We start from the raw sequence: 16,047 nt of genomic DNA, 5'->3' as shown, positions 1-16,047 counted from the left end.
TTTTTTTCTATGTGAAATGATAGAGAGTATTGTTTTATTTGACATAATAAACACTTCATGTAGCTTGCCAATTTATGTTGGTGCCTTTCTCAACCGATTTGTAAGTATAAGTTTCTTGTTAAATAATGCAACAAATATCTCTTGGAAACAACAGTCTAGGGAACACTGGCAGAGAAAGAGCAGGTATGGCTTCTGCTTTCACAGTGTCCAACCATAGAGAGAAAAAAGGAGTTGTTTCATTTGACATACAAAAGAACTTCCTAAAATCCTTCAAATTGTATCGTAACATTTAGTAGGAAGAATATCATGAACAAGCTAAACCAATTTATTTGGAAATTAATCAGTCATAGGAAGATTAGGCTTGTCATTAAAGCCTGTTCATTGAGGATTTGATGATCCAGGTCCACTAAGTTCTTAAAATATTAATACTAGTTTATTTCATGGAGTGAGGATGTAGTGGAAGAGCCTTTGTTTAGCATTTGAGCATGTATATGCATACACACACACACATTCACAATCCTTTGTGATGAAAACAGTAATTTCATTGTTTTGATGTTTATAACCGTCAAGTGATGAGAAACATACATACGGGTAACATTATATGGATTGAACAAATTGTCTTTATATAATATATATATTTAGGAGAGAGAGAGAGAGGGAGAGAGAGAGAGAGAGAGAGAGAGAGAGAGAGAGAGAGAGAGAGAGAGAGAAATAACAACTAAAGAAAGGGACCATAGGCCGTGAGTTTGAGAGAGCACAGAGTAAGGAGCTACACTGGTACACGGTAGGGGCTGGAGGAAAGAAAGGGGGAAATTATGTAATTGTATTTTAATTTCAAAACATAAAATTTGAAAAGAAACATATAAAGAAAAACCTCTTAAAATCTCCCACATGAAGCCCATTATGTTTAGCTTTACTTGTCCCTTAAGTATGTCACGTCTAAAGCACATGGCATAAGGACAACCAAGTCGAAGAAAGAGCAGAAAACAAGGGAAGCCAGGAAACCACGGAAACCCACACAGAGAGCTATTCATAAGAAACTCCCTTTACACTGGGAACTTCTTTTAGGATCGTCCAAGCAGACAATTCCTAGGCATGGTGGTACACACTGTAGTTCCAGGAACTGAGAGGTTGAGACGGGATGATGGTGAGTTTAAAGTTGGCTTAGACTACATGAGACCTTGACTCAAAAAATCAAAACCATCAGTTTAGAACTGAGCTTCATATATGAAATTATATTTTGAGTTTCTATAATATCAGGCCTGCTTTTATAAGATAAAATAAAATTTAAAAATACTTTCATATTTACAATTTCTGAATAAATATTGTTGTACCTGAAAGAATTTTGTCCTACTTGTCATAAGACCAAATGTAGTAGGTTTCCATACACTCACTCACAGTTCTTGCACAATGTAGCAGGGAAATTGATAAGCAAGCACCACTAATGACAGACATTTATATCAAATTCACATAAGTGTTCCTAATTATAAATACAAACATTCCAGCATTATCCACAAGCATATCCCGCTAGTCATGCTTACTACCATTACATATGCCCATTGAAAGGCAATACGTCCTTTCACCTTTCATACACTCGTCAGAAATATTAGAATATCACCAGCTGCCATGAAGGTCACACTGAATTTTGGGTGTTAATTGTGGCAGACTTATGCATGTCACTTAATTTAAAAGTAAGGATGTCACTTTAAATTGTTCTAAAATTTCCCCCTGCTTAAATGAGAACTAAAAATTGACTGAGAGATGATGTTAATGATACTCTTCCATCTACAAAAGAGGATAGGAGCATATAGCATATGAAACAGGAGAGAAAAGCAGTCAGCTGGATCCTCCCATCAAGTTTGACTGCTGAGACAAAGCCACCATGGGGTTGCCACTGACTCCATTAAGAGTGCAGCGCTGCTCACGCATGTCCCAGGCTTGGATCTGGAGCATAATGTGGTATGTGGGGTGAAGGGCAAGGGTTAGGGGGTAAGAAATATTAATTACCTTTCAACAAATGGCACTGAGTATGAAGTTAATGCTAAGGTACATTATCTTCTCAAGGATCAAGTTAAGTATTTGTGTTTTAGTACAAACAATGAAACTGCTCTTAAATTCTAATCATGGAATTTTGAACTCCAGTTAGATTGAAATATATAATTGAGGTATTTGCAATGTAAAAAGAAGATGTTTGTTATATAAATTAATGTGATTGTAAAATAATAAATTCATCCTATTCTTAAAACTTCTGTAGTTTGTTATTAGTAAAAACCAAGTTGTCTGACAGTGCCCAGGAATTTGTACTCCAGTCCCTTGGCTTAGGAGAGGAACAGGCTAGAGGCAAGGAACTCCGTAAGGAAGGTCCCAGTGCACAGAGGGCTCCAGAATGTTAATTGGATTCAATTCAATTCAACAACCTTCACTGAGTACCTACTAAGTACGATTATATGCCGGGGTGCCAGACACAGTGCAGACACTCAGCTCCCATACACTCCCATGTCTCTACTGTGCTTGGTCTGCTTTTTCCTGATACAAGTTCTCACCGTGAGCTCAGGCTGGCCCAGAACCATGTTAAGCTCAACTCATCAGTGGTCTGCCTCTACCTCACAAAGGCTGAAATTATCAGCTTTCCCCACTATAGCAGCTTCCACATCCCATTTCTATCCTGGGCTCTAGAGCTTAAAAGAGAAATTTCATAGACTCTGTTACCAGCAGATTCTGGTTAGATTCTGCCAACTGCCAGCAGCCCCATGAGATTAGAAGGCAGCAAGAAGACAAGGGCCGTCTTTTGTATGTTCTGACAGCTACAGAGAAGGGTGGCCTGCTGGTTCTTGTAAGGTCAACAGTGTGACCTCCGGGGCTGTGACTAATACACCTTTTCTGTGTTCTCCTCCCACTTTCTAGTATTCTAATAATGTTCTTCCATACTCAATTCTCCTGTATTGACTCCTGACTTGGATTCTGTTTTCCCCCTGAACTAAACTGCCATGATGCAAACACTTCCCAGGCAACATGAGTAGATTTCAGACTTTTTCTCTAAAGAATACTTGGTAAATATTTTATGTTTTGTAAGCCACATACTGTGTCTGTCACATAAAGCTAGGAATGGGGGAAAGGAGTGGATTTGGATTACTTGGAAGGATAGATTTGTAGATGGCTCCCTCGTGGCATAGTTTTCCTATTCCTGCAGTAGAGGAAGCTGTTAAGGTCACACATCACTGCAATGTACTGTAGTAACTAATATAGAAAAGCAATGCCCATGTCTGCCTAGCATATACATACTGTATTGACAAAGGAGTTGAGTTAAAAAAAAACAGTAATCAATAGGGTAGCAAGGCATTCTAGAAAAAAATTGTTTAGTGTCATGAAGACATGTGGGGTTAGAGAGAGTCACTTTCACATTTCAGTAAGTATAAGAGTTTGACTCAATGATATACACATGATATAAAACCATGCTACTGTATCAGGGACTCAAAAGTGTGTATATATATATATATCCCTATTAATATGACATACTATCAAAGGAAATCTTTTAAGACTAAAAACACAACTGGGTCCACCAGGAGTTAGATATAGGAGTAGGAGGTGTGTGTGTGTGTGTGTGTGTGTGTGTGTAGGCTGTAGAACAACATGAAGTATCATCCTGAGGAAAAGTGTCCATCTCCTCTGAGATAAGTTCTCTCACTGGCCTGGAGCTAGACTGACTAGGAAACCCCAAGGAGGATCCTCCTGTCTCTCCCTCAGCAGCACAGAGATTACAGTGCATGCCATCACACACACGGTTTTCACTTGAGTGCTGTGATTTCATGTCCTTGTACTTACAAGGTAGATGTTTAACCAAGTGAGACCTCTTCCCAGTCCCACACAAATAATTTTTTAGGGTGATAAGAGATTTTTTTTTAAAAAAATCTTGATTACTGTTTCAGTTAAATAATCATTATGCATTTGTCAAAATTTATAGGAATCTACACCAAAAGTGGATATAATATCTACACATTATCTTTAAAAACATAAAAAAATACTTACCGTGGAAACACGGTATAGTTGGAGGGAGATGGAGATAAGAGAGAAGAAATAAGGATCCAAAGACAGCTACAGCTGGATTCTGAAATTCTTAGTCTGAGAACAAAGATTTTGAAACTCTTCCTCTACTAAACAGTATATGACTCAAGAATTAAGATTTGCAAAGAGTGCAATGAATTTTAGAATTTTATCATTTTAACATTAACATAGAGATAGGAGACATGTAGATCTGCCAGGTATGGTGGTGTGCACCTTTAATCCAAATACTCCATAGACAGAAACAAGTGTATCTCTGTGAATTCAAGACCAGCCAGGGCTACACAGTCAGACCCTGCCTCAAAAAAAAAAAAAAAAAAAAAAAGATATTGGCAGTCACAGTTAATAAAGGGCTGGATGTGGTGGTATTTTACTTGTACTGAAATGTGGTTTTAATTGTATGTTAATAAATAAAGTTGTCTGGGGGTCAGAGCTATTAGAGCCATAGCAAGTGCGTGGCGGCGGTGGCACATGCCTTTAAGGACATGGAGGGCGGTACATTCAGGCAATGATGAGGCAGTCACATGTTTGGGTTTACAACCAATGAGAAGGCAGAACAGCTAGAGTATATAAAGTCATACACACAGGAAGAGGCCCCTTTTTTCGGAGAGCTCTCTTGGCTGAAGAGGATCCCTGAATCAGGAAGGGTGAGGCTCTTAGCTCTGACCTCTTGGCTTTCTTCTCTGAATCGGCTCTGTGTTTCTTATTTGATAAGATGGTTGGTTACATCTACAGCTGGATTATGAAATCTATCCTGGATTAGAAGCTGATATTTTAGAACAGTATATAGGACTCCTCGACTACCATAGAGATAATAGTTGACCATACATCAGCCTGGATAAACTCAAGTCTTTTAGGTCCAGGCTGGATCTTGGGCCTTGTGATATGGAATATGTGCACTAGTCTCCAGTGGCATAACGGAATCTGCCCCCATATGTTTAATTTTAGACCACACAGCCTAGGACTCCTAGTGCAGGTTAGTATCACATAAGATCTGTGTTCATGGTACAGCTGCTTAGGCTGTATGCAAGTCTGACTTTGTTTCTTTGTATATAGGGAGTGGACTATGCACTCTGAAAAATTAACATTTACTAGTTCTGCAAATCTTATTAGTAGGTCTCTCAAAAAAAAAAAAAAAAAAAAACTACTCTAAGTGAATCCCAGGTAAACTGCTTGGCCTATGTTCACATCCCAAGGATGGCCACATTTGTCTGGATCCACAGGGATAGAATCTAGTATTATTACCAATGCACTCGGAATGCTGCCCATCACATCTGCTCACTATTAGATCTAGTGCCCCCTGGAGGACACAATGAACTTAATGGGACAGCAGCAGTTACAGATTTAGGGGAACTGGTACAATGGGAAAATCATTATTTTCCTCTTATTTTGATACAGTTTTGACAGTCTCTCAGAAAAACATATAAAAGGTGTAGTTACGATTCAATTAGAAAATGTGGTATGCTAGTACACTATCTCTACATCATACTATTTAAAAATAGGATGGGAAACAATATACATTACTTTCAGGATGTAAATACATCACAGAGGAGTCTGCTGGTGCCCCAAAGTTCTCTAAGCAGCTATCATTTTCCTTAAGCTTCTCGTAAGATGTTCCACTTAAACAAACATGATTGTTCTATTATAAAACACATTTAAAATTTTTATTTATAACAAAAAAGTTGGAATAAAAACAAAGATTTTCCCTCAGAATAATTAAACCCACAGTATTACTGTAAAGGTAGGACATATGTAAACACTTTATCAAAGCCTCATATTCTTACAGCATGTGGACTTGACTCCTATACTCTATGATCTCATTTTATTTGTTTTAGTAAAAGCTGTTCCATGTCCTACACTATACTTGGTAGCCGAGTCTCTGGAAGACCACTGTGCTCACTCCTTGGATGCACTGTACTATCTGACCAGAGCTATTCTTTATCTTGGGATAAACTAGTTAAGAAACACAGAATCAGCTTTTAGAAGTTCATTACTATTTTGCACAAGACAGTAGTAGACATAGTCATTAAGATGAGTATCTATGTAAATTATATATAAATATAATTGGTTTGATCAGCTGCGAAAATGTCAATGTACATGAAACCATGTTGAACTATTTTTTGTCCCTTTTGAGTTGTTAGCCAAAGAGAAGCACAGTGCTGTGCTAGCATTCTCAGGCAAGGCATCACCTCTTCCTTTATGAAGGCCTCTCCTCTGAAGAGTCCCTCAATCAGCTACTCCAACTTGACTCATTCTTTCCTCACCTTAATGAAGCAGCAGAATAAAGAAGTAGCCCTAGTCCAGACACAAGAAAGCAGGTGTATGGTAGACCTCAAGAAACTCCACTTGAGACAGAGATAGTAACAGTGGAGCATTTGAGGCTTCCTGTTTGCTGGCCACTGTCCTGGCATGTCAAACAAACATGAGTGATGAATGTTGTGCATCCTGTGCACATAACAGGAGGGGGTTAATAACTGGCTCAAGGTCACCTAGCAGTAAGTGGCAGGATCCATATTTTATTATTTTTTAAATAATAAAACCCTAACTGTTCCACCTCTTGCTTATCAAAATGTTAAAGTACATTATTCAATGTGAGAAACAGTTATTTCCTTTACTCAGAGAATGGAGAGAGTAGCATGACTCAGCTAAGATATGAATTAGGGCCAGTGGACAAGGTGACTCAGTGCATAAAAATGCTTGCTGCCCATTCCTGACCTGAGCTCTATCCCTTGGACTCACATGGCAGGAAGTGAGAATTGACTCCTGAAAGTTGTCCTCTAACCTGTGTGCTGTGACACGTGTGCTCTACATACACACATACACCAAACAAACAAATACATACATAAATTCACACACACTCATATAAATGTATAAGTAGAATTAAAATACATAGAAAATGTCAGGAATTGGTTCATTGGTTCATAAACCCCTAGACCTTCTATGTGGGGACATGATTTCATAATAATCAGTGAGAATTTACCTTTGTATTTCAGTAGACTTATGTCTATTAAAAATGGGTCTTATTGACAATTCACACGGACCTTTTGCATGCCATTCACAATTTTGACCAATAGGTAGTTCTCTCACTTAGCAGATGCAAAGATTTATTGAGGGATAACACCAAAAAGGACAGGAAGAGGCAAGATTGGACAGAAGACAGGACAGGTAGACATGACATGCAGACCTGGCAGATTCACTTACTCAATAATGCTCAATAGGGAAGTTAAACAAAAATGACCAGGCCCTAGAGTCAGCAGATATGCTAAGTCATTGGCTGTGGCCTCCTAGGAACACAATGGCCTCAGTTCAAAAGTTGAGAAGATTCTAAAGGCACTTGGAGCTAAAGCTGTCAGCTAACTGTACTCCTCACAATAAAGTGGCAAGTGTTTTTTTCAGGGGTAATTATAATTACCCCCATGACTATTATCATGAGAAATTTCCCTAACTACTTAATAAAGTTAGAGTAACTCTAGAATCACTGTGTTCCTAAAATAGTAGAGGATGCAACATAGTAAGCCCAAGAAGATGTTAGTAAGTGCAGTAAAACAATCTTTTGGAAATCCTACGAGAACTTAGTGGGATTATTAAAGGAGGCAAATCTATAGAATCAACAGCACTTTCTTTCTTTCTTTCTTTTTAAAATAAGAGTCTTTTATTGTCCCCACAGACACCCCAAATTGTACTTAAATGCAGAATCCTGTTTCTGGAGCCGGGTAACTTAGGTCTTACTCATCAGCCCGCGCCACTGTTCCCTTTCCAGACACAAAGATGCCATCCAAAAACTTTCTGATATCCTTGTTTTTAACTGTTGTGGCTTGCTGAATCAGAGCCGCTGAATTTGAAACAAGTTCAATATTCTCTTCAAGGATTAATTCATCCTTCTGGGCTTGAGAGACAGAACAAGAAATGCCTGTCCGCATCCGAACCCTGCGGATGTATTTTTCACCCAAGAAATTTCGGATTTCAAGCAAAGACCCATTCTCCTGAATAACGACGTTGATGAGGAAGTGAGTGCACACAGACCTCATCTTGTAGCGGAAGCCCAGTGTAACACCCTTGATCATGTTCTGAACGTGACTGCAGATGGTGCGGACAGTGGCCAGTTCCTTTCTGTTACCCCACCATTTATCAACCCGGAACCTCTTCTTCCCGAGGAGACTCAGCTCTACATTGCTGTGATTGGAGTCCCTCTGGAGGGTTCCTCTGTGGCCCTTCACAATGACCTTGCACCCCTTCAGAGTGATGTCCACGTTTTCTGGAATGTCGACAGCCTGATTGCTGAGAAAGGTCTTCATTCTCGCAGTAGATGGGGCAAAGTCAACAGCACTTTCTAATGTAAATAAGTACACAGAAAGGCAAATGAAAAACCACACCTTTTACTTAGAAGCAAAGTCTACAAAACACTTCATTGACATAAAGTAGTTCAGTTCTTTAGTAAATATCCAAAAATCTGAAAACAGACACTTGAACAGATGTTTTTCAATCATTTTCATAACAGAACCATCCACAAAAGCTAAAAACTGGAACTGAGTCAAAAGTTCATTGAGGATGAATGGCTAACAGAACAGATCTATTTCTCATGTGCGTGTGCACACGCATTCTTACACAAAATCTGACATATGGTAAAAGGATGAACCTTGAGGGCTTCGTACGAAGTGAAATAGGCCATACTAAACGACAAACAGTGCATGATTTCATGCTGTGAGATACCTCAAGTGCTCAGTTCAGAGCTAGACAAAGGAAAGCAGGGTCTAAAGGGAGTGGAGATAGGAAGGTGATGTTTACTGGGTCAAGGTTTCAATATCAGAAGATGGAAACATTATGGAAATGGATGGTAGTGACAGGTGTAAAACTATTGAATATGCTGATGCCACCGAGTTGTCCACTTAAAGTCAGGAAAAATAAAAATAGTTCAGCTAAGGAGAATAACCCAGAAATCAAGCTGAGTTTATAGTGTGACAACATGGTACCATATTAAAGCGGTTTATCTGAGATATAGTTATTCAGTCAAATGGCCTATAAACTGAAAAAATAAATATGGACTCTGATGTCACATTACAGAAAAACTTAAATCACAAGTTCATTACATATTTAAACATTTAAAAAAAAAGCAGTGTAGTAAATGCTACAGTTTGGATTTGGGATGTACCCAGGAATCCGGGTCACTGTGTCTGTCTCTCTCCCAGCTGCCATGAGCTGCACCAGTTTCCTCTGTGTCATACTTCTGCTATGGTTCCCTGCCTCAGCATACCCAGAAGCAACAAAGCCATCCGGCCCTCTGAACCCATGAGCCAAAATAAGCCTAGCCTCCCTAAAGCTGCTTATCCACAGTACTTCCCAGAGATGGAGTGCTAACACGAACAATACTCATAGAAATGCTTTATGTTTAAGATAAAACTAAACACAGGGTGGTGGTAGCGCACACCCTTAATCCTAGCACTCTGGAGGCAGAGACAGGCATAAGTCTGTGTTTTCGGGGCCATCCTGGTCTACGGAGCGAGTTCACTGACAGCCAAGGCTACACAGAAAAATCCTGTCTTTAAAAAACAAAACAAGGTAGGAGTCCCGAGGGCAGGCCACTCCACCACCGCCACCACCTACTGGACTCTGTATCCTACAAGACCCACTCTGCCACCCAAACCCACTGAACCCATAATCCTCCCCCTGGCCAACCATCCCCTGCAGCATCAGCAGCCCCTAGAGGCACAAGCACCACCTGCACCAACTGGAAGGAGAGGTGAGTGACTGATCTCCCAGCTAAACTGCCCCAATCTCCAGGCCCTAAGTCCCAGGGCACATCCTGTGCCTCTCCCTCTCCCATCTCAGTCACAGCAAGGCAGTTGGTCCCTGTCCCCAACTCTGCTGGAATTTCACTACTCTAGCAAAGTCCTAGCAGCTGGCTAGCAGGTAAGAGACCTGAGGGCAGGCTGCTCCACCACTGCCACCACCCATCAGACTCTATAACTTATAAGACCCACTCTGCTGCCCAAACCTACAGAGCCCATAATCCTCCCCCTGGCCAACCATCCCCTGCAGCATCAGCAGCCCCTAGAGGCACAAGCACCACCTGCACCAATTGGAAGAACAGATCCACTCTGCTGCCTACTGAACCTGATAGAAAAGAAAATGAGATGTTGTGGTTGATATATTGTGCACCCCTGTGGTGGTATTGTGTTCCCCAAAATATTGTGTACCCTAATAAACTTATCTGGGGTCAGAGAACAGAAAAGCCGCTAGATACTTAGGATAGGCTGTGGTAGCACACGCCTTTAATCCTAGCATTCCAGAGGCAGAAATCCATCTGTTCAAGGATACAGCCAAGCATGGTGACTCACGCCTTTAATCCCAGGGAGTGATGGCAAAAACAGAAAGATATATAAGGCGTGAAGACCAGAAACTAGAAGCATTTGGCTGGTTAAGCATTTGGCCTGGTTAAGCTTTTAGCTGGTTAAGCATTCAGGCTTTCTAGCAGCACAGTTCAGCTGAGATCCATTTGGATGAGGACTCAGAAGCTTCCAGTCTGAGGAAACAGGATCAGCTGAGAAGTTGGCCAGGTGAGGTTAGCTGTGGCTTGTTCTGTCTCTCTGATCTTCCAGTGTTCACCCCAATACCTGGCCCAGATTTGTTTTTATTAATAAGACTCTCTAAGATTCATGCTACACACCCCAATAAACTTATCTGGGGGTCAGAGAACAGAATAGCCATAATATTAAACATAGAGGTTAGGCAGTGGTAGCACACGCCTTTAATCCTAGCATTCCAGAGGCAGAGATCCGTCTGGATTTCAGTGAGTTCAAAGCCACACTGGAAACAGCCAGGCATGGTGACTCACGCCTTTAATCCCAGGAAGTGATGGCAGAAAGCAGAAAGGTATATAAGGCATGAGGACAAGGAACTAGAGCTGGTTAAACTTTTAGGCTTTTAGCAGCAGTTCCGCTGAGATCCATTCGGATGAGGACACAGAGGCTTCCAGTCTGAGGAAAAAGGATCAACTGAGGAATTGGCGAGGTGAGGTAGCTGTGGCTTGTTCTGCTTCTGTGATCTTCCAGCATTCACCCCAATACCTGGCTTCACGTTTGATTTTATTAATACGACCTGTTAAGATTTGTGCTACAGAGCCGGCAGGTGGTGGCGCACGCCTTTAATCCCAGCACTCGGGAGGCAGACCCAGGTGGATCTCTGTGCATTGGCACAGGAGACTTTCTGAATATAATACCAGTAGCACAGACACTGAGATCAACAATTAATAAATGAGACCTCCTGAAACTGAAAAGCTTCTGTGAGGCCAAGGACATGGTCAATAAGACAAACTGGCAGCCTACAGAATGGGAAAAGATTTTCATCAACCCCACATCTGACAGAGGGCTGATCTCCAAAATATATAAAGAACTCAAGAATCTATACATTAAAGTATCAAATAATCCAACTAAAAAATGGGGTACAGATTTAAATGGAGAATTCTCAGAAGAATCTCAAATAGTCAAGATACACTTAAAGAATTGTTCAACATCCTTAGCTATCAGGGAAATGCAAATCAAAACAACTCTGAGATACCATCTTACACCTGTCATAATGGCTAAAATCAAGAATGCTAATGACAGCCTATGTGGGAAGGGATGTGGAGTAAGGGGAACATTCCTCCTCTGCTGGTGAGAATACAAACTTGTACAGCCACTTTGGAAATCAGTATGGCAGGTTTCTCAGAAAAGTGGGAATCAACCTACCTCAAGACCAGCTATACTAATCTTGGGCATATACCCAAAGGACTCTCTACCACACCTCAAGGACACCTGCTCAACTATGTTCATAGCAGCATTATTCATAATAGCCAGAACCTGGAAGCAACCTAGATATCCCTCAATTGAAGAATGAGTAAAGCAAATGTGGTACATATATACAATGGAGTATTACTCAGTGGTAAAAAAAAATAACAACATCAAGAAATTTGCAGGTAAATGGTTGGAACTCGAAAAAAATCATCCTGAGTTTGGTAACTCAGACCCAGAAAGACAAACACAGTATATGCTCACTCATAAGTATGTAGATATTAAGTGTAAAGCAAAGGATAGCCAGGCTATAATCCACAGCCCCAAAGAAGCTAGCTAACAAGGAGTACCCTAAGAGGGACACATGGATTGCCCTGGGAAGGGAAAATGGATGAGACTTCCTGGGTAAACTTGGAGTGGAGAAGGGGAGAGGGGAGAGGGTAAGGGATGGGAACATGAGGGATCTGGATGAAACCATCCGGTTGTGGGAAGGGCAGAGAGGGAGAGCAATGAAGAAGATGTCTTGTTAGAGGGGGCCATTACAGGGGTTAGGGAAAAACCTGGTGTCAGGCAAACTCCCAGGAATCCACAAGGATGACCCCAGCTAAGACTCCTAGCAATAGTAGAGAGGGTGCCTGAACTGGCCTCCTGTAATCAGATTAGTGACTACCCTAATTGTCATCATAGAACCTTCATCCAGTAACTGATGGAAGCAGAAGCAGAGATCTCCACCAAGCACTGGGCTGAGCTCTGGGAGTCCAGTTGAAGAGAGGGAGGAGGGATTATATAAGCAAGGAGGTGGTCAAGATGATGATGGGGAAACCCACAGAGACAGCTGATCCGAGCTTGTGGGAGCCCACAGACTCTAGACTGACAGCCAGGGAGCATCCATGGGACCAACCTAGGCCCTCTGCATATGGGTGACAGTTGTGTAGTTTGGTCTGTTTGTGGAGCACCTATCAGTGGGACCAGGATCTGACCCTAGTGCATGAGCTGGCTTTTTGGAATTATTCCCTATGATGGAATGACTTGCTCAGCCTTGATGCAGGGTGGAGGAGCTTGGTTCTGCTGCAACTCGATATGCCATGCTTTGTTGACTCCCATGGGGAGGGGGACTTACCATTTCTGAGGAGTGGATGTGGGGGTAGAAAGGAGGTGGGGGGGAGGGAACAGGAGGAGAGGAGAGAGGGGAAATTGTGGTTAGTATGTAAAATAAATTTAAAAATTAATAAAACGGAAAGAAAAAGAAAAAAAACAACAGATAAAGCTAAAACGCTAGCATTAATGGAATAATATATAAACAAATTTAGCGACTGGGAAAGTAGCACTTTAATTGAAACTGACTAAATGAACTGATGTCTGTGCTACAGGAAGACTCTGTAAAAGGCTGCTACAACAACAATTTAAATGGACAAATTAACATGAAGAGAAAGGCAGTTAAAGAGGGTATCCAAACAGCCAAAGCATCCAGAGTCCACCCCTCTCTCCCTCTCTCTCTCTCTCTCTCTCTCTCTCTCTCTCTCACACACACACACACACACACACACACACACTCACACTCACACACACTCACACAGGCTTTCCCTTCACACCAAAAGGAAAGGAGAGTCTGATTTCCTCCCTCCCCTTGCATCTACACTAACCATGTGGCTTGTTTTCTGAAGTCAGGTAGAATATCCCACGCCACTTTCAACCCTAGGAATTAAGAGGACTGACACCTTCTCTTTCAGCCTTCTGGAATCTATCTGTCATTTATATCAATCCAAGTGTGGCTGGGGAGTGATTTAAAGGGGAAAAAAAAAGATGCCTGGGAGGATGGCAGGGAAGCAGGTAAATCTCATGCCACCCGAACGCCTGTGGGATGTCTCAGTCCTTGCTTCGCTGCTGCTCATGAGTGACAAATGTACTTGTAGTTGAAAAAGATATGTACTTTAAACCATAGTGGGAGGCTATTCCACGGCAGGATTTTATTGTTTGTTTGGTGTGGGGGTGAGCATGTGGCAGCCATGGGGGCTGGTGTTAAGGGTTGGGGTGAGCATGTGGCAGCCACAGGGGTGTGTTAGGGGTTGGGGTGAGCATGTGGCAGCCACAGGGGTGTGTTAGGGGTTGGGGTGAGCATGTGGCAGCCACAGGGGGTGTTAGCGGTTGGGGTGAGCATGTGGCAGCCACAGGTTGATGCTGAGTGTCTTTCTCTGTTGCTCTTCATCTGACTTTTTAAGACAGGTCTCTTACTAAACCTTGAGCACACATTTTCACCTAGATTTCCTGGCCAGTGAGTCAGTTCTCAGGCTCCCCTTTTCTCCGTCCCCTCCAGTGTTGGGGTCACGGAATGTGCTTCTGTACCTGGCTTTTTATGTGTATCTGGGAATTCATACAGATCTTCATGCTTTCACAAGCAGCCTTTTATCCACTGAGACATCTCCCCAACCCCCTGATCCAAGACAAAGTTGCTTCCAGATGAAAATTTGTAATGGACATGACTTAATGAATGGAAAATAATAGTAATTGTGAAGAAATTATATAAGGGACTCTGACATGTCCTTAATGCTTACGACTTTAAGGTTTGGAAAAATGTACTTGTTTGATCAAAGACAACACCATCCCTGTCACGCCCACCTTTGTTTAGGTCTGTATCAGAAGTAAGGTCCAGAGCAATAATCTTCAAAACTGTACTGTCATCCTCCAGAGTGCGGTGATCACTTGGTTCTGTTGCTTCAGGTAGAATGTCTCAGAGGTAGAAGCAGGTGGAGAAAGAGCTGATCATGATATGGCAGACAGAGAGAAGATACAGAAACAGAGAAGGGCTAGAGGCAAGGGAGCCCCACCTCCTCCAGCTAGACCTCAAACGTTGACAAGGCGATGTTCTTCACTTCCCCTCGTTATCGCGTGTGCTGCTTCTGATTCCTCTGTCATATAAGTGGAAATGAGACATAGTTGAGGCACAGGTATCTAAACAGTTATCTGATGTTTTCAAAATAAAAATTGGGGCAGGCAAGATGATACCTGTGACTTGAATTCAATCCCTGGGACCCACATGGCAGATGGAAAGGACTCAAGCTGCCCTCTGACCTCCACGTGTGTGCCGCAGCACAAGTGCCCACACACTTTCATGCCATATATTATTATTTCCAGAGTTTAATCAATCCTCCTGTTTATCACTGATTTTTTTTTTTTTTTTGGTTTTTTGAGACAGGGTTTCTCTGTGTAGCTTTGCGCCTTTCCTAGATCTTGCTCTGTAGACCAGGCTGGCCTTGAACTCACAAAGATCCACCTGCCTCTGCCTCCCAAGTGCTGGTATTAAAGGCGTGCGCCACCACTGCCCAGCAATGTTTTCCACTGATTTGATCTGGTCCCTTTCTTCTATTCCTATGAAAATGGCTATCCTTAGTATGTAATATTTTAGATCTCCTAGAACGTTAAGGCTTGGAGTAAGTGTGTTGAAGTCAATATAATTTATTAGAACTGGTAATAATAACTTGCAGAACAATTTTAAGTAGATAGACTACCTGTCCTAGTAATTCTACTTTGGAAATCACCTAAATTAAAGAGTAAATATTTATGTAAGTTATGAAAATATTACATTAACAAATATGAATAAAAAAGTATTAGTTCTCCAAGTCCTGACAAGGAAGGCTATTTACTACAGTTAAAGCAGGAAAGATGTGAGAAGGGACAGAGAGACAGCTCAGAGGTTAAGTGTGCATGCTGTTCTTGCATATGACAGGAATTCACCTATACCTCCAAATGATCCGATGCCTCTGTCCTCTATGGGCACCTGAACTCAAGCACATATACCTGCACAGAGCCACACACATACACATAACTAAAGATAATGAAAATAAATCCACAAAAGAGAAAAGATGGAAGAAGGTCATTGTCTACATTCAAGAAACAAAGATTTCACTTCATGATAAGAGCACTGAAGCCTTGGAGGAGCAAACAAACCCACGTAGTTCACAACTTTGCAGAATCAGGTGTCAGCCCAGGGCAGCGGCACTGAATGAGCAGGAAGCTTCCGGACCCGAATTCAAGAGCGCCCCCTCCTTCCCGCTCCAGTTCCTGAGCACTGCGGAAGGCCATGCTTCCTTCACACCCCCAGGGCTCATCTTCCTGTCACTGACACTTGTCTTCTTCTCAACAGAAACCGTCCCCGGGTTTGTCCCCAAGTCCCCCACTTGTCTATTTTAAAGCTGTTCCTGCACTTGGTGTTGCAGGCAAGCTC

General features: G+C 41.8%; 1 protein-coding gene across 1 annotated transcript in view; it reads right to left on the bottom strand.

Moving 5' to 3' along the window:
• Positions 1–5,403: 5,403 nt before the first annotated feature.
• Positions 5,404–16,047, bottom strand: part of LOC128117476 (60S ribosomal protein L9-like) — a 57,955-nt gene continuing 47,311 nt past the window's right edge. Inside the window, exons 4-5 of the mRNA XM_052749395.1 lie at positions 14,442–14,731; positions 5,404–8,389 (exon numbers count right to left, since the gene is read on the bottom strand). Of these exons, the coding sequence (XP_052605355.1) occupies positions 7,785–8,354 (570 nt within the window). The 5' untranslated portion in view covers positions 8,355–8,389; positions 14,442–14,731 and the 3' untranslated portion in view covers positions 5,404–7,784. The remainder of the gene's footprint in view (positions 8,390–14,441; positions 14,732–16,047) is intronic.

Source organism: Peromyscus californicus, unplaced genomic scaffold (assembly GCF_007827085.1).
Source record: "Peromyscus californicus insignis strain IS unplaced genomic scaffold, ASM782708v3 Scaffold_21__1_contigs__length_65335640, whole genome shotgun sequence".
Lineage (NCBI taxonomy): Eukaryota > Metazoa > Chordata > Mammalia > Rodentia > Cricetidae > Peromyscus > Peromyscus californicus.
This window is presented reverse-complemented; position numbering and strand designations above follow the sequence as displayed.